This window comes from Tachypleus tridentatus, chromosome 13, assembly GCF_004210375.1.
Source record: "Tachypleus tridentatus isolate NWPU-2018 chromosome 13, ASM421037v1, whole genome shotgun sequence".
NCBI lineage: Eukaryota > Metazoa > Arthropoda > Merostomata > Xiphosura > Limulidae > Tachypleus > Tachypleus tridentatus.
Genome location: NC_134837.1, coordinates 62,460,105 through 62,487,597, shown reverse-complemented (window position 1 = coordinate 62,487,597; position 27,493 = coordinate 62,460,105). Strand labels below are relative to the sequence as shown.

At 34.5% G+C, this 27,493-nt stretch overlaps 1 protein-coding gene across 2 annotated transcripts in view; it reads right to left on the bottom strand.

Moving 5' to 3' along the window:
• Nucleotides 1-21,083, bottom strand: part of LOC143240942 (sodium-independent sulfate anion transporter-like) — a 69,426-nt gene extending 48,343 nt beyond the window's left edge. Inside the window, exon 1 of one of the 2 annotated variants that reach the window (XM_076484215.1) lies at nucleotides 20,912-21,083. In XM_076484215.1, coding sequence (XP_076340330.1) covers nucleotides 20,912-20,993 — 82 coding nt within the window. In that variant the 5' untranslated portion in view covers nucleotides 20,994-21,083. Of the gene's footprint in view, nucleotides 1-6,111; nucleotides 6,273-20,911 lie in introns of those variants that run through there. The other variant, XM_076484216.1, reaches the window with a different exon arrangement.
• Between the last annotated feature and the right edge of the window lie 6,410 nt (nucleotides 21,084-27,493).

Genomic DNA, 27,493 nt, shown 5'->3' with positions numbered 1-27,493 from the left:
TGTTTAACAGGTGCATTGCACTAATCTTGAGAAATATACTATTTATATGTTTAGCATGTTTAGGCTGACACTCAAGTGAAAAACTAGTAACAAAAATCTAAAGCTGTGGTGACTATACCTTCTCTATTACCTCCCAATTCTACACTTTGTCAAGTGTATTACCACCAACCTATTCTACAAAAGAAATGTGTTGTAACCCTGAAACCTCCATTTCACCTGCAGGAAAAGCTAAACAAATATTTTGAAGTGCACTGTGCAAACAATTTTCCCCTAATAATTATGTACCTATGTTCATAAAAGAAAGCTAATGCTTTGAAAGTTTATCAAGTACTTATAGATAAGGAAAAGTGCGAAATATTCTCATAAGAAATTTTCATTCTTCAAAAAACAAATTACGTTAGTACAGAACATTTAAAACAGATTCATACTTCTGTGATACTTTCCATCATTATTGTTGAAAAAAACAAAAACAATTCAACAATTTAAATGTGGATATTATTTTTTCAGATTGATATAAGGTATCATTTCTTGGATATTTCACAAACAACACAAAGCCACTGGTGGTGATGAAATAAAATATTAATGCAGTCAAACTATAATTCATATACTGGTTAGAACTGTGTGCCCCGTAATTAATTTGTTTGTAATGAAGAAATATCACTTTGCATTGACCAGAAAGTGATTTTGTGCTTGAAAAAAAATTTCTAGTTCATCACTCCTATTGTGTGCCTAAAAGAAAGGAAAGAAATCTATTAAACACTGTTTAGTGACAGTTTTATAAAAGCTTTAAAACACCCTACCCTTCATTTTCAAAAATGACGTATGTTTTCTTTAATAAATGGTCTGAAAAACTTTTATAATAAAACTCATTTTATTATCAGTATCTACATCATATAGTTTTTAACATATATTAAATTCATTATTATTTTTATCTGCAAACATGTACTCCAATAGGAATTCAAAACTAGCTATATAAATCTAACAAGCAACATACCTTCTGTTATAACTGATACATTGTTAATGTACATTAAATATTCAACACAAGTTTTGCATTAAAGTGAAAATATATTGCTCGTGCAGTGATGTGCTAATATCCTGAGAAGAATCAGATAGAATTATCCACAATAATTGTAGAATCAGACAACAAAACATTTTGAGACTCCTTATGATTAAATGTATTTGAACTGTCTGTTTTGTGTGAAAGTGAACAAACTGGACAGACATTTGATAAAACAAACAAATTCTTTACTTCCCACAAAAAAAAAATTGAACTCTCATATACAATATCGAGCAGCCCTAGCTACAAGTTATGCAAGTTAGTCTTGAAGTGTTCCTTCTTACAAGATAGCTAACCTCAGCACTAAAAGGTCATCTTTCTGCAAAAACTGAGAGCAAACTAAGAGCAAAAAATGTATCTCAACTCCAAACAAAAACTTGCTTTCTTTGTCCAGTAAATAGCATCATCTCATGATCTCTTAAATTCAGTTATGCTATATTTCAGCCAGAAAAGGATATTTGGATCTAACTAGTTTTAACTCAGGCTCAAAACACACTAAAATATCCATGCGAGGTGGTTAGAACAAGATAATATTAGAAACCATAGACCAGGTGTTGTCGCCATGACAGAATGGAAACTAAATGATAAATAATTTAGAAATAGAATAGTATCACTGCTGATGGTAAGGGAACATGGTATGCTTTCATACCATACCAGTAACTACTACTCACTACAAATCAACTCTCACTCTGCAATGATGTTTTGCAAATAAACAGACACACATATACAGAAAAATGTGGTGTCATAAAGCTAATCCACTGTCTGACATAAAGTATTTATTCCCTTTTAGACAAGTATCAGTTTTGATATAACATATTCTTGTTTTATTTTTAATACTTCTCCCATATCAAAAGTTGAACATTACAAATACTAGTAAACCTCTAATAATGTTTGTTTGTTTTGAATTTTGCATAAAGCTACTCGAGGGCTAGCTGCGCTAGCCATCCCTCATTTAGCAGTGTAAGACTAGGGGGAAGGCAGCTAGTCATCACCACCCACTGCCAACTCTTGGGCTACTCTTTTACCTACGAACAGTGGCATTGACTATCGCATTATAATGCCCCCATGGCTGAAAGAGTGAGCATGTTCAGTGCGATCGGGATTTGAGTCCGTAACCATCGGATTATGAGTCAAATGCCTTAACCCACTTGGCCATGTCGGGCCCCTCAAATAATGAAGATCATGACTAAACCTTGTGTTTCAGTGTTTTAAAAAATATAATCTACAAAATAAAGACCACACTAAGTAATCTATTACCTAACAGCTACACTCACAGTAAAATTATTTTAATATTTTAAAAAAGCCTAAATTCACAAAGTGTGTTGTGTAATTTAAAGTGTCAACAGTTGTTTTATTAGTATTTATTTTATTTACATGGACCTATCTAAAACTGAGTTGATAACTTAAAAAAAAACCTTAATATAAGGAAATCATAACAGTTCATAACTTTTAGTTATATTTCCTTTTTGTTATTTTAATGTACTTAAACACTGCACAAAAATTTTGTATTTAGACATCCATGTATGCATATAAAGACAAAGATGTGACATGTAGACAAGTATTCTATAAGAGAATACTGTGTTGGTAATATGATTTACCAAAGATGTGGCACGTAGAGAAGTATTCTATGACTTATCAAAGCTGTGACATTTCAAATATTACTCCAACAGCCTATCGAGTACTTTAAAATATATATTAATGACGTTTTAAAAATATTTTTATGCAAACCTGTTGGAAGAAACTAACATTGGATTATGGGTCCGTAATTTTGCCAGCAAAACAGAAAAGTGCAGTCAGTGTCATAGAACACTATAGTACAAACAGCAAATTTATAAACTGTTAGATGTGCATATATTTAGAGCTATTCTGTTAACATTTCCACTTATCACTGCTGGCAAGCACTGTCATATATATATACACAAACACATTAATTACCTACCTAGAATACTGATGTGTTGAAAATGGTATTCTTGTATTATCTGTATATATATATATATATATATATACACATTAATTACTTACTTGGAATACTAATGTGTTGAAAATGGTATTCTTGTATTATCTGTTAATTTTCTGTTGAATTTAGGTATGCAACATAAGCCTTAAATAACAAAAAAACTATAAACATATGCTAAACAGCAAAATAATATAAAGAAATGTATGATAATATATCTAATAATGTTCCCAGGATTAAATATTCTCACATACTTATGAATAATAAGAAATATTTGAACAAATATTTTTGGCAGCAAAATGAAATGGAGGAAAAATTTAATTCTGTTCAGTGATTGATTAATTCATATTTTGAACTTACTATAAATAGCAACAACTTCACTGTCCGATTTTCCTAAATGTTTACATTGATTTTGACAAAAAAAAGTACAGATGTATCAAAAGAAACATGATACTTACAGATGTCATGTACGCAAGTTCTTAAGGTCAGAAATTTAAAAATCACATTTTTTTCATCACCAAAGGATAAACAGATTGCTCATCACAATTAGGGCATCAAAACTTTCAGATAAAAAATCTTTAGTGTGAGATTTTATGATTGATGAATGAATGCTATCTTGAATAACCTTGGATGAACTATAACAGCTATTCTAAACCTAAATATTTAAGAATTCTTATGTGTGCAAATGTTGTTTTCATGAAGTGATATTTATCAGCAATATTTTGTCAAGTATTTTGATCAGTGGTTTACTTCAATGTCACATTTCTCATTTTCTGTTTGTTGTTTTAATAAAATTATACAAATCTGCAAGAATATGTATGCATATCACACACCTAAAGTGGCACAAGTTTGATTTCAAAAGGGAGGGGATCTGTTTTCTGTAGCTGGGGTATGGATGGTAGTATTTTATAAAAAATATGATATGTTGTCCTTAAAGAAGTTGGGAACATGTATCCTGTGAAAATGGTATTTATATAGATGCATCAAATTAATTTTCACTTATCAGCAACTTCAATGAGCTTTGAATGCATTGTACTTTCCAGTGTTATAGGTAATTTTGCTTGATAATTTTGATCATTTTTCAGTGTAAGAATACAATTATTAGATTCTGAAACTGTATGTAAAATTAAAATATATTTAAAAACTAAATCTGTAATCTGTTTTAAACCCCTAGTCAATAAAATCTGATATTATAAAGTTATAGTGTTGTACAATATGTAAACTAAGTTTTACCACGTAGCATCAACAAGCACGTAATTAATGAATGGAAACTGTGGTTCTAAAGTATTTTTTAAAATGTTATACCTTTTGATGTCCAATTTATAAATATCTTTTCTTCATATTATACAACTATAGAATTTTACCAATTCTTCAAATATACCCATGTTTGTGAGATAAAGTGTGTTAAATATTCTCACATCAAATATGGAAGTAAAAAAATGTTCACTTTTTGATTCCAGCATCCTCTACTCCAACATTTCTCAAATGTTTGTCGTACATACACACACACACTTCTTTAATAAACAGTTTATTGTGCATTCTCTCCTCTCTCTCTTTTTTTTTTTTTAATGAGTGAAAAAAATAAGTGGTGAGATATGATACATGTATAAAAACCAAAATGCTATACATGGAGCAATTAGTTACTATTTTCATTAACAAAGAAAATATATTAAAAAGCTTAAATTTGGATTATTGACAACACAAATTGTTTGTTTCTCTGACAGCCCAAAAGAGATAGTTCATGCCCCAAGGGAAGCACACCCCCACACTTTGTGAAATGATACTCTATTTACATTATTAAGCCTAGAATTATAAACTAACTAGTTTCTGCATACATCAAAGTCAAACTGAAATGTAAAATTAATAGGTAATTTGATTTTACATTTAGTTTGTCACGCAAGATTAAAAGTGGTCTGATCATTCATTTCATGACAATAACTCGTGAATTTAAAGTTTCTTTCTTCACATTTGTGATAAGAATACACTATGGATACACTGTCTCCTGACTACATGTCAGCTGTAAAAGTAAATAGAAAATAATATTCCTGTTAATGCACTTTCATCATATAAATCCATTAATTCATTGCAAATTTCCAAGTTCTTTTGTCAAATATTTTGGAATCATAAAAGCAATCTTTCTTGGGTGTACAGATCTCGTAACATTAGCAACAAATGGCATGAACTCAAATTTGGCATAAACTGAAAAATAATAGATACACCTCTTTACTGCTTAAATTTCCTTGATAAGAATCAATAAGCTTCATTATATTCACAGAGAAACTCCATGTGGGTGTAATAAGAATTTACATATCAACAACCAATTAAAAACGTATTTACTACAGTCATGTTCAAACTATTTTGTAATACCAATACTGATGCCTCTTGTGTTTATCCAATAATTGTTTTAACAAATTTATCAATAAGAATCTTTAGTAAAATGCTTTAACTCCCAACATTGTTTATGTTCTTTTCACATTTTTAAATTTCCCAATAACTATCACAGAACATAGATTAAGCTGAGAACACTGATATAAAGACAAATAAATTATGTGTAAAATAAAGGCACAAAATGTGGACTCTTCTTTTAAGAGACATCAGTGAAGAGAGAAATTTTATCAAATTAATTTTTTAAGTTAAACAATGTTAAAGTACTAAAATTATCTAGAAGATAAAAGATCAGAATAAAATAATAAGATTTCCGATCAAAGTAAATTCTAATGTTCAAGTCATATTTCACACTCAACAGAAACACTACTATTTTCTACTGAAGATACTGGAAGAAAAAGGTAAATAAAAACAACGTAATACACATATACAGACTACATTAACTAATTTACATGTTAACAAAGTTTTTAAAGTTTAAGTTATTTGACGTCCTTTGTTTCTCATTAACAATCAATATCCATTTTCTGAACCTTTAATATTCCATTTTTTTTAATTGTCTAGTCTTTCGATAATCCACTCTTCCTTGCACTACCAATGTTACAAGCTAAAGATATGAGTATGTTAACCTATTTGGTCAACTTACCAAAAAGGGGGGAAAGGATATTTTATAAACCTTACTATACAGTTTTACAATATAAATTAGGTATTTTCTCACCTATTTCCTCCATAAAGTCAAGAAAATATTTCAAAACTCGATGATAAGTTTAAATGAAAGACTGTTGGAAAAATATCACTTCTATAATTAAAATGTTCCATATAAGATGTATTTTATACATAATATGCCTTTGAAGCATCCCAACGTAAACCACAAACACATCTTCTGCTAATAATAACACCGCCCACTTCGTCCATGTGAAGTGATAACATGGTTATGTTTATAGATGGCGTAATAAACTATAATTTTTCAACAGTATTTAATAAGAAGAAACGCTTTATAATTTGATTTTAGAAGTGAACATATACAATTATTCTATTAAAAACAAACATATTTAATTATTTCAATATACAAGATTCAATTACTAATATTTACAATAATACATACTAAAAAACAAAACACGGATCCTATTTTGGCTAAGATATACGCGTTATGACTTTTACTATTGGTACATATGGTTACTGTAATTATTTTTACTGTGTGAAATTTAAAATATTTAAAAATATTTCATGAATGGTTCGTAACTTTATTAATATCAATTAGAAGAAAGTGAAACAAATGTTACTAAATAGACAACTAAATAGAGTAATACATAATTATATAATTTAAGCAAGTCATAAAACGACCCGGTAGTTAAGGCACTCGACTTGTTATCTGAAAATCGCGGGTTCGAATCCCGTCACACCAAACATGCTCGCCCTTTCAGCCGTGGGGGCGTTATTATGTTATGATCAATCCCACTATGGGTTGGTAAAAGAGTAGCCCAAGAGTTGGCAGTGGGTGATAATGACTAGCTGCCTTACCTCTAGTCTCACTCTGCTGAATTAGGGACGGTTAGCGCAGATAGCTCTCGATAGGTCACTTTCTTATTATCGTAATAACCATTAAAAGTTGTAGATAATTTTTCTTTGAGCCTGTTTGTTTGTTTTAATCCAGCAATTCCCAAACAGCAGCTTGTCAATGGTTCAACATAAATAATCCATGCGTTGCTTTGTACTTAACAACAAAAACAAACAGATGGCTGCCGTGACCCGCCAGTGAGTTAAAGGTGATACACAGGAGAAACTCGTGAGAAAACATCGAATTACAAACGTCTTTTTTATTTTAAAATTATTTAAACCATAATGAAATGCTCTGGAACAAACGAAACACAATAGGCTATATGTACTCTATCCGCCACGGGTATCAAAACCCAGTTTCCAGCGGTGGAAGTCCGCAGACATGCCGCTGTGCCTTGGGGGGAGGATGCTTAATATTAATATCAATAATGTTCACAAAGTCAGAGTGAACTTACATCCTGTATTGATGAAAGAAACGAGAATTCGATATAAACACGAGTAGTTAATAACTGATTAGTCGTTGATCAAAAGAAGACTGATCGAGTAAAATCAGTAAGAGATGGCGCTTGTGTAAGCTATCAGTAAGTTAGTCAGCATGTCATCACTCATCATCATTGTATATTAGGCTTAAAGTTGTTTTAGAGTGTATGTTGAAAAGTTTATTTGTGAATTCGGGCCTTCAAATACAACTTTCGTCAAATTGAGCATAGGCTATAGCAAATATTATAGAAGAAATAAACAAATTTACTATCGTTCCATGGGCTAGACTTTGCATCATTACAACTGAATAACGCCAGGATGTTTTCGTTGGGGTTGGGGGAGCTGAGGTAAACTGTGGAGGGGCTTCCCAAAATGCCATCAATATGAAGTATAGATGGTAAATTATAATAATGTAAATACCAATGTACATTTCAGAAAGGTGTGCTATTTTGACTGCGTTTTCAATGCAGTTTTCATTGGAAACTCATACTCTGATTAATAATTCATTATTACAAATTAGAAATAATCTGTTTATGAAAATATACGTATATGTAAAAGAGGAAGCTCACCTAAATTCCACTCAAGGTAATACGTAATAATAAAGAAAATCAAGATTAGCTTAGATTGAACATTTAATATACCATTAAGAGTAAAGCTACAAATCAAAAGAAATATAACATAAAGACATAGTTTACATAGCAAAAACGAATTATCCCATGTGAAGTTAATACACTCTGAGGAAAAGTAAGGTCACTATCAGGATAACTATCTTTCATCTTAATGAAGACGTTGAGTTCTACAGATCTGTGTTTCTTTGATGTTAATTGTTAAGCAACAACGACGATTGTGTTGTCCATATTTTATGAATATATGTAAATAACAACATTAGGGGGCTGAGGGGGGTTGGCTCATTTTGGGGTGCTCAAGTGCCCCCCCCCCTGGCGCCGCCACTGATCGCAGCCCGGTTTCTAGCGTGGTAAATTCACAGACATACCGCTATGCTACTGGGAGCAACACATCATAATAATAATGAAATATATCAGAATAGAAGTGTCTTTTCTCCCGTTCAACAATGTTTCAGAAAACCGCTTGGTTACTCAACGGAGCTCGGCGTGGTTAGGTAATTAAGGCACTGGACTCGTAATCCGAGGGTCGCGAGTTCGAATTCCCGTAAGACCAAACATGCTCGTCCTTTCAGCCGTGGGGACGTTATAATGTTACGATCAATCCCACTCTTCGTTAGTAAAAGAGTAACCCAAGAATTGACAGTGTGTGATGATAATTAGCTGCCTTCCCTCTTGTTGTACACTGCTAAATTAGAAATGGCTAGCACAGATAGTCCTCGTGCAGCTTTGCGCAAAATTAAAAAAAAACAAACTCAACTGAATCGTGACTTAGGGAATAGTTTAGAAACTCGTCTTACTATGATTCATGGAAATATATTTTATCTTTGTTGTACATTTCAGCACATTAATTTGTTACCATGTTTATAAGTCAGGCATTGCAAATATAATGCATATTTTATTTTTCTAATTCTTACAAAAAAAAAAGAGGATATCATTCAAAACAGGTAAAAACTATCAGATGAAATTTTACTTTACCAGGAATTACAAAACGAATAGAAAATAATCTTGCTTTTCTTGATATTCAGACCACTTACGAAATGTCTTTACTTTTCAGTATTTTCAATATTTAATAGCTGATTTCAAAATAATTATTTTTAAACTATTCGAATCATAGCAAAAAAAAAAAACGCTATACTTTCTATCGAACTCGTGATTAGTTTTAAAATAACGATATGTCATCGCAACTTATTAACATCACAAAACTGCGCTAGAACTTATCAAATATGAACCAAAAAATGTCAGTAGAATTTCGGATTAATTAAAACGAGTCCTGAGAAATGGGAAAAATGTACAAAACATTTGATCTTTAACCAAACAGATAATACAGTTTCTAAAACTGTTTAAATATTATACAAGAAATAAGTGTGTGTATGTTTTCTTATAGCAAAGCCACATCGAGCTATCTGCTGAGCCCACCGAGGGGAATCGAACACCTGATTTTAGCGTTTTAAATCCGTAAACTTACCGCCGTACCAGAGAGGGAATGAAAGAAATGTGTGATAATTTCAATTTTACCCACACCCAATTAACCCATCAGCAATTGCTACTGAAAACGGGCGTCCACAAGGGGTCAGAAGGTGCACTTGCCCCATCCTGTAAAATGAGAAACATAATTCTTTTATTGTTGTTGTTCATTCAGTATATGTATATATACATATGTACATGGATTTTTTTTATTTTACTACGTTGCCCCTTCCCTCTAACAAAAAACTTTTCTGCGGGCGCCCATGGTACAGAACACTTTTTGAACAAATCAAACCACACTCTTTCCCTCTTGCACACCCTAAGACATTATCCCATTATTCGTTGGTAAATCCCATTATTCGTTGGTAAAAGAGCAGCCCAAAAGTTGGCGGTGGGTGGTGATGACTTGAGTGCTATTTGTGCATGCCGTTCTTAATTTTGAAGTGATATACTAGAGGGTAGACAACTAGTCAATATCCTCAACAACAATACCTTGTGCTACTCTTTACCAACGAATTGACCATTGCATTCTATTGCCTTCGTGGCTAAAAGAGCGAATATGTTGAGTGACGAGATTCGAACCCGCAGTTTATGAGTCAAGTTCCCTAATCACAAGCCAACAAGAACATGACCAGTATATTTAACATATCATATAAAAGAAGAGGCAATGAACGAAGTAGGAATGCATCTACATGAAATGTTTCATCGATATTGTAGAAATACAATCCGTAGTAGCTTTTCCTTTAAACAAATGGGAGTCACAATATAGATAATTTAAAATGTTTGAAAGACATCTTCGATGGGTGACTATTGAAGGAGGTAGAACTCTCCTATAGGAGCCTGCCCCATACTATCGCGGAAATAAACCCTTCTGTAGCTCTGCGCTAAAACAAACTATGATTTGGCGTCAGCAATACAAAGAAGACAAAAAAAAAAACTACCATGAAATTAAGCGTGTTGGTTCTTCAGAGAACAATTGCACTGAGAAAAAGTATTTATTTCGCTTTTTGTTAAGCGCTTAGATGCATAATGGGCTACATGTGTAGTGCCCATTGCAGGGATAGAGCCTTATATTTTAGCTTTGTAAACCGTCAAGCTGACCGCTGATCCACGAATAGGATTCTGAACAAATACAAACCGTGGCTAGCTCATTTCAATCATGCCATGTTCAGTAGGTGTATAGAACACTGTGACTGGTCAAACAAAGTAAATACTTAGCGTAGACTACATCTGTTGAATAACAATTACTAAAAAAGACAAATCTGCTATTGTTTTTTCTAGGGTAATACTTTTAGTACTAGTTGTTTTAAGTTTTTACCCTTGTATTTGACGAAGTTTTAAAGCTCAAATTGCACTAACCTATTGCTGTTAAAAATTGTCATAACACGTCTATTGTCAATGACATAATTTTTATGGGAAATTGAATTCAAAAGCACTGTGATGAAGGGGTTAAAGCAAAACCTGAAACATTTGTAGCTTTTCAGAACGCAGCATTATTGAATAAATTACTATTACGAAACCTCAGTACTTAAAAGTATGTTTACTGAAAATAAAAATATCAAGTAATTTGTAGGAACATTCCAAATTTTGAAATTCTGAATGGATTAAATGAAATCGAAAGCTGTCTACTCCACCCACGAGCCCACCAAGAAGTGATGAATGAAGTGGTTCAAAATTGGGTAACTTCAAGCAGTAGAAGGAAAAACAGTCTCAAATGTTAGCAATAAATGCTTATAATCTTTTATTATCTGAAGACTTATCTCGGCCTTGCTTATTTAAAAGCGATATGACGACATAGTTTGAGTGTCTCAATAGGCCAGCAGTAATGCACTTCACTGAAGTGGCTATCGATACAGATTATCTCCGAAGTAGCATAGTTTAAAACCGTGCTGATTTATCAGCGGGCTAAATCCAATTAACCAGGACGACAATGGTCTTTCAAAAAGCATGAGATTTATAAAGTTCGATTGCGATAAATACTTAGTTAAATCTGATTAAAATTAGCTCACAATATAGTGTGAGAGTTACCGCCACTGTTCCAGGAAAAAAACGGTTTCTTCAATTTCAAGTAAACTAGATTATGAAATCTCTGATTACCCACTTCAAATACAATTACTAATTTTTAAAACTTGAGAAACGTGCAGGGTAAGAGACGGAATTTCATAATTCATGTGGTTTCACATCCATATCTACATCTGTATAATACTAGGCGTCTCTTTTTTAATATTCGTATAAACACAGATGCAATTTCTGAATATATATATATATATATATTTATATATTCATTATATATGAAATTGTTATACAATCACTTAACTTCACAACTTTTGTTTTATTTTAATTTATATTACTTTACTATCGGTATTGGTCCGGCATGGTCATGTGTTTAGGGCAATCGACCCGTAATCTGAGGATCGCAGATTCGAATCCCAGTTTCACCAAAGATGCTCCCCCTTTCAGTCGCGGGCTCAATATTATGCGTCGGCCAGTCCCACTATTCGTTGGTTAAAAGAGTAGCCCAAGAGTTGGCTGTGAGTGGTGATGACTAGCTGTCTTACACTGCTAATATATATGTATATATTACCACAGCAGTAGTGCCACATATTTCACCAAATTCAATGAAAACGTAAAACTGAAGTCAGGTTTAACGATTACACAAAAATGAGCCAAAGTAATTCGTATACAGACGATATAACTTGAAACAGTCTTACGTTATATTGGAATGCTGAACAGATACTAGAAAAACATTTGTATACTTTTATTTGTAATCAAATGTTTCTAATATTTTAACGATAGAGTTAATTTCAAAAATAATTAATCTCAGTGGCCTACTGTATTCAGTTCCTATATGTTAGTAATAAATATTAGTAATAGCTATTATGCTGTTACATTAGTTTTGTTTCTTTGAATTTCGAGTAAAGCTTCACAAGGGCTTTCTGCACTAGCCATCCCTAATTTAGCAGTATACGACTAGAGCTAGCCATTGGCTACTCTTTTACCAACGAATGGTAGGATTGGCCATAACTTTATCACTTCCCTACGGCTGAAAGAACAAGGATGTTTGGTGACGAAGGTTCGAACCTGCAACTCTCAGATTACGAGTCGAACGCCCGAACAACCTGGCTATGTCGAGCCTGTTACATTGGTAATGCTTTTATATTGATAAAATAAATAAATTTCCCGTAGTAGACAGAGCATAGAGAGCCGAATTGTGGCTTTCAACTATAAAACAAACACAAATAAGATCCCATAGATATTTTTTGGGCTGAATTGAAAAAAAAGAAAGAAAAAGGAAGACGTATGACCCTTACGACCTCTAAAAAAGTAATTTACATGTGTGGTTAGAGATAGAGACAGAGTTAGATCTTGCTACAGATAATAACGGTGAACAGATCTAATTATAAGCATTACAAGCTTCCTCCCTGATCTTTTCATGCATCGATGCATCTCGTTGCTACACCGAGGACGTTTGTTGCTTCCTACACGTCCGCCAGATGTCAGCTCGACCATAATGACTCAGCAGTTTATAAAATTTCCAACAATTCTGTGTTAAAGAACAGTTAAAACAAGACTTATTACTGTTTTTATTTAAGCCTTAAGTCAAAGTTAAACCACAAATTTAACCAAAAGTTAAACATCGTAGGGTATAAGATTCTCACTTACTGATTTGAGACTTATATAAAATATTTCAAAATAATTCGAGTTTGAGTAGCAGTTTCAAAAAAAGCTACGACTATCAACTGTATGCGAAACCTGCTTCCAACCACAACTTAGAAATCAACAGCTATTTACATATGAAACATGATCGAATATACTGAAATCACAGCAATCTTATCTTACCACATACTCATTGAGTCCCTTCTTGCAGATTCAATGGACTCTATACTTTGCTTCAATTTAGTCTTGAAAACTTAAGGTTTGTAAACATATGTTAATTTCAAGTCCTTGTTTAATTTCTGTAGTACATATTGGAGTATGAAAGACATTTTAATAATAGTAGTAAACGACCTTATAACATTTTATTTTCTTTAACTGAGCTCTCAACGTTTCAATTTACAGCTTCTACTAATATATAACCATAACTGACAGGAAAAAGCTTCAAGTGGTTTAAACAGTAAAATTATAATTGAATCTATAACGTCCATTCTCTGTACAAATCCTTACTAAAGCCACTAAACACGATGAAAGAAAATGTAACACGTTCCCCGGGAAGCAAAGGTATATTTACACTATAGTTTGTTAATATTAAAAGTAATTAAAATCCGGAACCCCCCCCCCCCTCATTGGCACAGCGGTATGCCTGCGGACTTATACTCTCCAAAAAATGTGGTTTTGGATATATCTTTTCATGGCAACTTCGAGCCAAGTTTTGATAAATATTTAAGTGAAATACAGCATCCTCAAGTCTTCATATTAGCGAGTACTGAAGTCTACCCGCTGGGAGTAAGTTCAGTATATATCAATAAAGCCAGGGGCGTCGAGATCCAGCCCAAGCCTCGGAGTCAGTAATATGATCGGGCCCGCCCTTTCATTCTATTCCATGAATCCATGAAAAGGAAGTCGAATCATCACGATAGTAAGCAGTAGGCTGAATAGACAGGAAAAACTTTGAAAGCAGTTACAGGCATAACATTGTACTAAGCCTGTTGCACAAGGTGGTTATAATTGGTTCCTGTGATTTGGAAATTTCCATGCTTCTGGTGGTTGCGCTGACAGGTTCTAGTTATCTTACCACTTTAAATCACTTTTCGCAGTCCCAACGCTAAAAAAATGCGTGAAATGTCTTCTTTTCAGCCAATAGAAATGTTAAAACATTTTCAGTTAAAATGAAGAAAAACTGAATTAGGTAGTTTTATGGGGTTTTATTTCAACAACAACAAAAAAAATGGCCCGCCATGGCCAAGCGCGTAAGGCGTGCGACTCGTAATCCGAGGGTCGCGGGTTCGCGCCCGCGTCGCGCTAAACATGCTCGCCCTCCCAGCCGTTGGGGCGTTATAATGTGACGATCAATCCCACTATTCGTTGGTAAAAGAGTAGCCCAAGAGTTGGCGGTGGGCGGTGAGGACTAGCTGCCTTCCCTCTAGTCTTACACTGCTAAATTAGGGACGGCTAGCACAGATAGCCCTCGAGTAGCTTTGTGCGAAATTCCAAAAAAAACAAAAAAAAATCAACAAAAATGTCCCCCACTGAGTCGTGAGGGGCCTGTTAAAATAGCATTTTTCATCAACTACGACAACATTTAACAGAGACATAGGATGGCGCTTGTAAGACTAGAGGAAAGGCAGCTAGTCATCACCACTCACCGCCAACTCTTGGGCTACTCTTTTACCAACGAATAATGGGATTGGTCGTCACATTATAACGCCCCACGGCTAAAAAAGCAAGCATATTTGGCGTGATGGGGATTCGAATCCGCGACCCTCAGATTACGAGTCGAACGCCTTAATCCACTTGGCCATGCCGGGCCAATTGTAAATTAGCTAAAACTTTTATTTACTGCAGATAGAAACTTATTGTTCGAACAATATAAATTCTTATACGATAGGCTTTACTACTCAACGTGTCAAGTGCAGACTATATATTCTATTAGAATTTAACGGTTTTTATTTTATTGTGTTTCAAAGTTTGTAGTTCATACTGGAGGGATTTAATGGAACGTTCCTAAAGAGCTGTAAAAGTAAGTGTTAGGTGTTAAATTAAAGAATGGAAATAGAAAAATGTGGTGTTGATTTGAATTTCGCACAAAGCTACACGAGGGCTATCTGCGCTAGCCGTCCCTAATTTTGCGGTGTAAGACTAGAGGGAAGGCAGCTAGTCACTACCACCCACTGCCACATCTTGGGCTACTCTTTTACCAATGAATAGTGGGATTGACCGTCACGTTATAACGTCCCCCACGGCTAAAAGGGCGAACATGTTTCGTGTGACGGGAATTCGAACTCGCGACACTCAGATTATCCTTTAAAAAGAAAAATGAGAAAATAATAATTTTATGCATGGGTACAATTTTTTTTATATTATTTATTTAAAATCTAGCCCGGCATAGACAGATGGTTTTGACACTCGACTCGTAATCTGAAGGTCGCGGGTTCAAATCCTCATCACACTAAACATGCTCACCTTCTCAATCGTAGTGGCGCTATAATGTATCGGTCAATCCCACTATTCGTTGGTAGAGGAGTAACCCAAGAGTTGGCGATGGGTCGTGATGACTAGCTACCTCTCCTCTAGTCTTACACTTGCGCCGATAGCCCTTTGCACGAAATTCAAAAGAAACAAACAAATTAAAATCTAGGCAAACAAAGTATAAGTTTAAGACTTCCTCACACATTCGCTCGCATTCAGAAATTTGCCGTTATTCATTTAATACTTTACTTTTTTATGTTTAGATTAAAACCTGTGATAAGAATGATATTTTGGACCATTTAAAACACTCATCAATTTAGGAAAAAACAAACACACTTTAACAAATAAATACCCAGTACGGAGCCAAAAGTACCAACACAACACATAAACAATTCTGAGAAAAATAAAATAATGGAATATTTCAGTGAAATGTGATACAAAAGAGAGCTAACGGACAATCACTAATTAATGAAAAATCTTGCCTAACTAATTTTAACATTTTAAGGTTGTTGCTTGTTATCTGAATGTTGAAAAATGACACGATACTGTAGTGAAATTTTCAAATCTTTTAATAAGATGCTACATGGAAGATTAGCTGAGAATAAATCACATCAGTGGGGTTGGGGAACGACGGGTTAATTGGATTGAATGAAAAACGTCGTCATTAACGATTTCCATTAAAACTGAAACTTTCAGAAACCCGTACCTCTGTCCTTGTTTCACCTTAATTACATTAATATTACTGAAACGAACATATTATTTGTAAAAGATACATCATGTGCACTTTACAGATAAAAAACTTAAAACGTGCTGACGACATTAAATTCGTATCTTTAGCTGTACTGTGACTGTTATCAAAGAACGAATTGGATCAGCCGGTAAGTTGGACAAATAGATGACAAACTATTTTCACTTACAATAAGTGCATGCTGACGAACCTGAATTATCCTAACATATATCATACGTATAAGGACCCTCTCCAGAGCGTAAATACAAATAATTTTCATAATAGCGACAGATTAAGTTATTCTAGCACCGAGACAAGGCTCAAGACTAGGGGTGCTAAGGGTTCGAAAGTGCACCTTGATTTGACGTGCAGTAGTTTTCCACATTCTTGGTTTCAAGAATTTAAATGGGTTTCAGTTTTGTTTACTGGCTTTCAGCAACTCACTACAACAAAATATTCTTTTAGCGTCAATTGTGTTCCATTGCTAGTAGAATTTTTGGGTGTAATTTTAGACATACTAATAAGAAAAAGAAAAAAAAGGTAATTATTTCTATACAAATCACTAATTATGCCTCATTGAAGTGATTCGTTATTCAAGGAAAGATGTTAACTAATTGAAAAGGGTTCTGAGAAAAGCTTCTAGGAAGATTCTGAAAATGGGAGGTTATCTCAGGAAGACAGATCGAGAAGTTATTTTAGGGAGATAGGCTGAAATCATTCAACCTTTTCTTCAGAAATTAAAGATAAGAAGTGACATTAATGAAGTCTGTAAGATTATCCAGGAGGTCAATGGAATAAACGTTTCCTTTCTTTGTGCTGAATTTTGAACACAATAGGACAAAAAAGACACGGTTTTAAAATTTATAAAAAACAAAACAAAAACGGACCTATCTAGAATTAAGTGCCAATTTTTTTTATTTTTTTTCCAACAAACTATTTGGTTTATCGAATCAGGTGTGGTCAACGGTAGTGGTTGTTAGTACCTAACACGAGTTTAAGAGGGGAACCTAAAATTTCCTGCAAAAGTAAAGGTGGTTTAATTTTTACTCTCTTTTTGTTAGAGTAAAATACAGTGGTACCTCGGTTCTCGAACTTAATCCATTCCAGAAGGCTGTTCGAAAACTGAATCAATTTTTCCCATAAGAAATACTGTAAATTAAATTAATCCGTTACAGACCTCCACAAATTACACATTATGAAGCATTTTAAGTTAAAATATTGCTTATTTATACCTGTATAATAATACTTACATGCATAAAGTCAACCACAAAAACTATAAACACAATAAAAAAACAAATGAAAATTTAAATGCACTTTACCTGTGCTGAGGAGAGCTGATGGCGTAAGTGAAAGGTGGTGAGGAACGTAGAGAGTAGGAGGGGTATTATTGTTTGGAAGGGGAGTAACTTTCCATAAAAACGTCAGGTAACTTTCCTTCTGGGGTTCTTTCACTTTTCTGTCTCTTAGCACCGCTACAACCTGCTTGAGACTCACTGGATCTATTTCTCACTAAAAACTTGTCTAATGACGTTTGTTTCTGCCTGCATTTTAAAATGTTTCTGAAGTAAGACATGGCATTGTCATTGAAAAGGTTTATGCTGTGGTTTGCTACAGCTTTGTCTGGGTGAAACTTTTCCACAAAACTTTGTAACTCTCCATTTTCCACACATTTCCTTGATTAGTGAACTTAGAACATCCTCCCTTCCCTCCTCCTCATCTGAAGACACTTCCTCAGTTGCCTTCTGTTGCTGCTCCTTCTGAAGGTCTTGGAGTTCTTCCGTGGTGAGATTGGTGTTGTGGTCTTCCACCAACTCTTCCACAACATCACCACTCACATTCAAGCCCATACACTTGCCTAGTGAAACAGTATCCTCGTCAACAGACTCAGCCTCAAAGCCTTCAAAGTATCTATCTGCTACTGGGTCTGGCCACAATTTCTTCCAGGCTGAGTTCATGGTCCTCAAAGACACTTCCCTCCAGGCTTTGTCTGTGATCCTCAAGCAATGGAGGATATTAAAGTGATTTTTCCAGAACTCTCTGAAGGTTAACTCTGTGTAAGAGGTCACTTCAAAGCACCTTTGAAACAGTGCTTTGGTGTAGAGTTTCTTAAAGTTCGATATGACCTGGTGGTCCATGGGCTGAATGAGAGGAGTCGTGTTAGGGGGCAATAAAACTGTACTCTTCCACCAACCCGCCCTCCAAGCTTGGTGGGTGAGCAGGTGCATTGTCCATCACAAGAAGGGCCTTGAGTGGCAACTTTTTTTTCGTGAGGTAATTCTTTACACTTGGGGCAAACACTTCATGGACCCACTCCATAAAAAATTGCCTGGTTACCCATGCTTTACTATAAGATTTCCACATGACATTTAGTTTATTTTCAGGACATTATTTTTCTTAAAAACCCTCGGGTTCTTAGAATGGTACACCAGCAAAGGCTTAAGTTTTAAGTCCCCACTTGCATTACTACATAACAATAGAGTTAGCCTGTCCTTCATCCTTGGCATTTTCTTCCAAAGAGGCCTGTCTCATCACAGTTGAACACTTGTTGGGGAATAAAATCCTCAGCTTCTACATAGTCCTTAAATTCCCTAACAAATTTGTCAGCAGTGTCTTTGTTAGAACTGGCACCTTCCCCATGTCTCACCACGCTATGTATGCAACTTCTCTTCCTAAATTTTTCAAATCACCCCCTACTAGCCTTAAAGGCATCACTTGTATCAGCACTCGTTCCAGGGGTGTTTTTTTGCAAGAGGTCAGCATGCAACTGCTTTGCTTTCTCACAAATGATGGTCTCAGAAATGCTATCACCAGCTAACTGTTTTTCGTTTACCCAACTCAACAGCAGTTTTTCTACCTCTTCCATTGTTTGTGATCTTTGTTTCGAAAGCACTGTCACTCCTTTTGCAACATCAGCTCCTTTGATAACCTCTTTATTTTTCAGTATGGTTCAGACTGTAGACTTCGCCATACCAAACTGTGTAGCAAAGTCAGACACGCGTACACCACTCTCATACTTCGCTATGAGATCTTTTTTCACCTCTATTGTGGCTCTAACAACTTTTCTTTTGGGTTTGCTTTCATTATCCTTCTTTGACCCCGTGGTGGCTTACTTAATCAGAATATTTAGAAAAAAACAAAAAACAAAAGCGAGAACGTTCACAGCAGAATTTAGCGGAGGTGTGGACTGAGCAACATGTGCGGGTAAAATGTTTTGGGCACGCTTGGCGTGGGCCGAAAATTGTCGAAGGGTCGTTCGGGTCATCAGTCGGGTTAGTTCGGGGGTTCGGGCCACGACAGCTTGGTTTGGTAACCGAGTTTATGTTCGACAACCGATACATTTTTTTCTCAAACAATATGTTAGAAAATCAAATTGTTCGAGAAGGGAGTCGTTCGAGAACCGAGGTACCACTGCAACTAGAATGGTCTTAAAGGAACAAACCATCTCTTGTTGCCCCTATGTTATGTTACTTTTTTTTTTAATTTCGCGCAAAGCTACATGAAGGCTATCTGCGCTAGCTACCCCTAGTATAGCAGTGTAATATTAGAGGGAAGACAGCTAGTCATCACCACCCATCGCCAAATGTTGGGCTACTCTCTTACCAACGAATAGTGGGATTGAGCGTAACCTTATAACGCCCCCACGGTTGAAAGGGCGAGCATATTTAGTGCAACGCGGATTCGAAGCCGCGACCCTCAGATTACGAGTCGAACGTCTTAACCCACCTGGCCATGCCAGGCCAGTTATATTGCATGACTGAACCACGCATATTCGTTATCTCATTTTGGAGACAAAGTTTGAGAAGTATTATTACAATAGAAATTTGTACGTAATCTTCACCTCAGACAAACAAGAAGTACTAACTTAACATAATGGACAAACAGGATTTCGAAATTAGCAATTCAAACTCTCAAATAATAACTTTTGGTAAAAGTGTTAATACCTATACCAGCTGTCCTGAGAGACATTATACTGCAAATAGGTTTCTCGTCGTCACGAAATACCGAACCCATCTAGAACAACTATAGCAAATTACATAATTCATCCATTTTAGACTTTTTCTTCCAGTATTTTTAGTATAGTACATTTTAAACGCCTCATTTACTTAATCAAATATTTATTTATTAATTTTCCTGGCAAACAGAGGTGTCTTAATCTATCAGAGACAAATATATTTTTAAAGTAATCTGAGAAATTCTATCTTCATAATGTATAAATGTATATATACACACACATATCTGGGAAATGATTTATCTTACAACAGATAAACAGTATTTTGAAGTAAAATAAAAAAAATAGTAGAATATATATCATTAATAATGTAATAAATAATATGGTATCACATTAATAGTTGACCCACATATTGCATTAGCCTTAAATACCCGAGTTTGGTGCTGAAGCAATAGATTACATCATTAATGTAATTTAGTTTAAGACAGTATATCTTCCGTTACTGTAACTAGGAGATGCCAACATTAAACTATAGACTTGACTTGATAGGGTACGTAATTTATCTACCATGTCAAATAATCAAAATTACCTTTATATCTTTCTGTATATTCAAAAGCCGGGACATCGTTTTGATCATGAAAACGCAACTTGCGTTCTTCGTTTTCGGTCATGTTAATAACAAATAGAACTACTAGAGACGCTTGTTTACGCGTCTATTTCGGAAGTTCAAATCAGGAAACGTAGGCTCGTGTATATGAAGATACAGCTGGCGCGGGGTTTGTATATAAGATGATTTTGTTGCATCAAAATTACGCCCTCTAGTGAAAACTAATAGTTAAAAAGAATAATTCATTTGAAACTATCGAACGCTTCAAATCGACTGTTTTTCTTTTGTGTTTTTTTCGCATTACATTATAGTGATACACCGTTTAAGGTATAGAATGAATCACTGTTTTATACCTGGAATTTCTTATTTATGGTATAAATTCAATGTATATCCATACAGTATTACGAGTTACGCAGCCATCGTTAGGTTTCGCCATTGTTAGACGCAAATTTACACAATGGGCTACCTGTGTTCCACCCCATCAGTTTCAGGTACAGCATTTGCCTCTTAAGTGTGTATGGCAATGTGGCAAGGTGACTTGTACATTCAGTAAAAACATAACAATATCTCATTCTCTTGAAATCTAGGATATAACAAAACTAAGTTCATACCTACACTTTACGGGTAACAGATTACCCACAAATATATTTAATTAATGACGAATATCTAGAAAAAACGTCAATATGCACTCTTAAATATTCAGAAAATGTGGAAACTATACAAATGGAACATAAAAACAGAGATAACTCAAAAATTGTCTTTTAAATGTAAAAGTGCCAACAATGCATATTTAAGATGTGGGACTGTGGAATATTTTTACTGCAAATTGTATTACTGACATAATATTTTCAATGTAAATTTATAACTGGCATATTATTTTCACCTTAAGTTGAATAACTGCATAGCATTTTAACTGCAGATTGTATAACTGGCATAATATTTTAGTAAAAATGTTACGAACTTAACGTTATTGTAGGCCACTGCAGGCCTTCACTAAAGTGTGTTTCTTAATACCACAATATCGCGTCGTATGCTTCACAGAAGACAAATTTTATAAGTATGTTTTTTATTGATAATTATAATCACTTATAAGTCATTAAACTACCACTAATATGCTATTTGTAATTCTCTACCTAAATATAGAGTCATCTCCAGCTGCATTCTGGTTTATAATTATCTATAAATAATGAAACTAAGGGTAGCACCCTATTCCCCACAATTGTATTTGTAATACAATCTTCAGGTGCACCTTCTTTCATTTATAATTATAATTTTCAAACTATTAATATGTTTATTTCAATAGTTTTGAACAATAATACCTAAATAGCTACCCGCACATAACCATCCATTATTCTGAATTAATATGTTAGACAGCAGACAACTAGTTAACAGTACTCGTCACCAATGTTTGGGCTACTCAACCGACTAGTAAAATTTGACCATCTCATTTATAAAGTGCACCCACGGCTCCAAGTGCTGAACACGTTTCTGCTACAGCGGGTCGCAAACCACGAATCCTCGGTTTCACACTCCAGATACGCCAACCGCCAAATCAGTGGTTTTCATTTGTTTCATTTTCAGAAAATTAATTGCCCAAAATAAAATTGATTGTTGTTTGAAAAAAAGTGTTCTAGAATTAGCAACAGGTTGTTCGTTTGAAGTTAAGCACAAAGCAACACAGTGGACTATCAGTGCTCTGCCAACGACAGCTAACAAATCCTGGATCCGAGCATTGTAAGTCCGCGAACCTGCCGCTGTGCTGCTGGAAATTAGCAACAGAAAAAAAAAGTTTTGTTACTAATTTGATAAAATGAAACCTAGTTAAAGTTTAGGATTTCAAACAAGGAATTTTCACCACTAAACGTTGCATATTAACTGAGCCCCTTCGCTACTACAGCGGTATGTCTACGGATTTACAACGCTAAAATCAGGGGTTCGATTCCCCTCGGTGGGCTCAGCAAATAGCCCAATGTGACTTTGTTATAAGAAAACACACATTGACTAAATACTTTTTCGTTCTAAATATATTAACATTTTTCCAAGATGTCTCACAACTGAGATGTTTTAACAAGTACAGGGTGTCTGAAAACTGTGAACGAATTTTACAGAATGTGTTTCGCATGCTCTTTGAATAATTCGAAACAAGTCTGGGCACAGTATTTCAAATCTATATGAACACTAAGAAGCATATTTAAGTCATTTGTCAACGGTCCGAGACTCAGGAAGAAAAAATAAATAAATGGGTGTCAAATCTGGAGATATTGGGGCTTATTTCCGGGGGCCATGTCTTCCAATCCAATATACTGGGAAGGTGTAATTCAAGAAAGCTCGGATTTCCGAGTTGCAAATCACCTATGGTTCAAGATTTTCGAACACTCTGTCTTTCAGACTTACGTATTTTTATTTTATTGGATATTAATCTATATATCACAAATTGTGTTGCAAAGTTTAAATATAAGTGGGATTAGCCTTTTAGACGATTAATATGAACTTCAACTGTTTCTTTCAATATTAAATCATCTATCCAGAATGCACGTGCGTCAGATTGTGTATAAATTATTTTCAAAAGGTTATTTTGTATATGTGTGTGGTTCAGATGTAAACGGCTGGAGATGGTTACTAAAATAGCAACCAGTAAAGAAATGCGGCTAGCATTAGACTTGGTTCTAGAAGAGGAGAGGGCAGACTTTCATGTCCCCTGAGCCTCTAGCTTTTTTTTTTTTTCCTTTTTTAGCACAAAGTAACAAAAGGTGTTATTAATACTCTGTTCGCTGCAGGGAATCGAAAGTCAGATTTTAGTATTATAAGTCAGTGAACTTATTGCTGACCACTCAGGTGACAAGTTCTTAGGGTTTGTTCAGATAAGATATTAAGAAAAGAAAATCTGTTTCTCAAATTTCTTTGAAACGTACAATGTTTTGGTGATAGAAAAATTGCATTTTATAATGTGGGTTATTTGACTGTTTGTTCAGAACAAAGCCACTTTGGACTATCTGCTCTGTCCACCACAGATAATCGAACATTGGATTTTATCATTGTAAGTCAATAAACTTACCTTTGACCCACCGTGGACATGAGATCTGGAATTATTTACTAACTCGCAAGCATAATAGTAGTTATTTTACATTTATAAAATCTATATCTGTTCGTATCATTGCATATTTTGTTCAATGAACAAGTTATTCTGATGAAATTTTGTACGTGTTAATTCGAGTATCAATAATTCCCCATATGAGACTAAAGGGCTTTAGTAATGTTACACAAAAAGCAGTGTGAGGAACGAAGAGGGCCCCCACTCTGCAAGTTGTCCCGGAGCATACAGAGGTTAAAGCCGGTACTGACTAGTTTCAGTCGACACTCATGCAGTTCACTGTACTTTCCAAATATAACCTTGCACTGAACAGGAAATTTTTATAGAACAACGCATAAAACAGAACCAATCGAAAAACATCTGAGATTAATTGAACAAAGAAACGAAAACGAAGACACCATGACTCGCTTTTTGTGCATTTATACCTGATGGGTTATTACTTAAAAATGACCAAGATTTACCAAATAAAGTTATGAACTACTAAAAAAAAGATGGCATTTCCTTAAAAAAAACTAGTTCATAATTTTAAAAATTATATCACGAGTTAATACGAAAACCTGTACATATAAATTCTCGTCATCACGAATTCTCAGTATAGTTGTGCCCTGTAGATGTATTAATAAACGAATCACACTCACGCACTTTATACAACCTAATTGCTCTACTTTTTTAATATATGATCCCTAGTGGCACAGCGGTTTGTCTGCAGACTCACACCGCTATAAACTGGGTTTTGATACTCATAGCGGGCAGGGCACATATAGCCCGTTGTGTAGTGTTGTGCTTAATTACAAACAAAAAACTGACATATGTGGAAATTGCATAATTTATGTCATAGGCCTAACCTAATATTGTGTTCTGGCACATATAGTAAAGCTATCCCAACACGACAAAAAGTTACTGAAAGCTACGTAATTATATTTATATTTACTTCTTAGGCTAATAAACCTTAACATTTCGTACCTCTAATAGGCGACCGTTCCTAACACCGTAACTAAAGCAGCTATTGATTGTATTAGGGGTTTGACAGTGGTAATTTTTAAAAAAATGAAGCTAAATATGAGTAAGAACATTAACTTAATTTCCTAAATAGCAGTCATAACAGCCTGTTAATCTCTTTATATTTAGAAAGAAGAACCCTCTATAATGATTCCAAGAACTAAGAAACACAGTTTTGGAAATAATCAACAGAAGACGTTAATTAGTAAAATGTTAAAAATAACAAATTAAATAAAACGTGTGAAATTCATCAACAGGGTAACCACACACACACAGGTGTTAAAACTGTGAAAAAAAATTTTTCTTTCGTACTTTCAACGTATTTATTTTCTTATGGGTTTATTATGTTAGTTATTGTTGTTTAAGCAAACCTACATTAGTCTCTCTGCTGTGTCCACCGCGGAGAATCGAACCACGGATTTTAGAGTTGTAAATTCATAGACTTACCGTTCATGGCGTTAGATATTTTTTTTACACTTATGCTATTTGGTTAACCTGTTTAAGTATATTATTTTTTCGATGCTAACGAGGCAGTCAAATTTGTAAAATAATCGATGATTAATAAAAAGGTTTTGTATGTTGAAACGATAGTTTGATTCAGACATCATAAACAGCGCGATCACACGAACGTATAAAGACCATATTTCATTTGAAAAGAGTTAACCAAAGCTTCAGGCCTACTTGCAGTTTTTATTAGGCTTATAAAGTAAGTGTTAACAGGTGTAAATTCAAACCAAATATAATCTGATGGATATAATAACAAAACTTTCAGTGATCCGCCATATCACGAGAGCTAGAGTAAAAAATAAACATACTCCCATTAGAACTTAGCATGTCAAACTTTTAAACATCTTGTCTTTTAACATAGCTTTTTTGCGAGGAAACTTTAACATTAAGTGATTTATCTGATTGGTTGTTGACAGATTACAGCTTTCCAAAATGTTGTTATAAATAAGAAAGGAGCAAAGTGTAACAAATAGAGGAAAAGATTGGGTTTGTTTGCCACATATGCGTTTTGATTAGCTAGGAACTAATTTAAGCTGTACAAGTACACAATATAAAGATGAATACGTTTCTCACAAAATATTAACTATGATATTATACGAGTCATAAAAGAAGTACAGAAACACATTAAATGTAATGGTACTTTGTAAGCAAGATAAAAATTGTCATATAGTTTTGTTTTCTAACCAAAAAGAGGAAACACGAAAACACGAGGTTAATATAGTTCATGAATATCAAATGAAAGATGGCTATATATGGGTTTCACCGTTATAATCTTTCTCAGAGTATCACGTTACAATGTGACGTATATTATTGCAGCCTCTATATAATTCTCTTATTTGGTAGGTGCCATGTTTATCCTATCTCTCACTGTATACTAGTTCGATCAGCCGAGTAAATAAATGTATTCACTAAACTTTCAGAAGACACTTTTCTTGCTATCAGAATGTTTATCCTAAAATTTCTTGTAATGATTGGCGCCCGCTAACCTATGCTCTTTTTTTGTTTTTTCTTATTTCGTCAAATGGCGTTGTTTAGTTCATTTCTGTTTCAATACCAGGCATGGCCAAGTGGTTAAAGTAGCCGATTCCTAATCTGAGGGTCGCGGGTTCGAATCCCCATCACACCAAACATGCTCGCCCTTTCAGCCGTGGGGACGTTATAATGTAACAGTCAATCCCACTATTAGTGGGTAAAAGAGTAGCCCAAATGTTGGCGATGGGTGGTGATGACTAGCTGCCTTCCCTCTAGTCTTGCACTGCTAAATTAGGGACGACTAGCGCAGATAGCCCGCGTGTAGCTTTCGCGAAATGCAAAACAAATAATCTGTTTTAAGTAATTTTTTTTAATTTGATTACCGCAAAATATATAGATTTATTTATGTGTCTTTACACTTTGTTTTTATCGTAGTAATAATTGAAATTATCATCATGAACGTATTTATTCAAATAACTTGTGAATTATGACGAAATATCACTAGTTAAGTTTATTTTTCGAGATGTAACAAAAGGGGAAATAACATTTTCCGCCACCAGGTTTTAAATAATTCTTTTAACACACAATTTAAATGTCACGGTCGGGTAGCTTATGCTGCCTCACTGTGGCTAAAATTCGGAAAGATTTTGTAATTATGGATAAGGTACAAAGGTTATCTCCCACCCATATTTTGAAGTATTGACAATAATGAAATCAGTCAGCAACACCCTACCACCCACTATCAATACTAAGTGATCGACTGCCACTATTATAACGCACCCATAGTTTAATATGTGGGGTGGAATACTTTGTGGTATCATATAGATTCGAACCCAGTTTGTTAGCACAGAGCTTTACCAGAAGGCCAAACCGCGCCGTTGAAGGTGACTAAAAACTTACGAATAGAAAATCATATATCCGTATATCAATCAGTACTCAGTGTGTGTGTGTGTGTGTGTGTATCACGTAACGTAGCTCCTCCTAAACCACTAGTT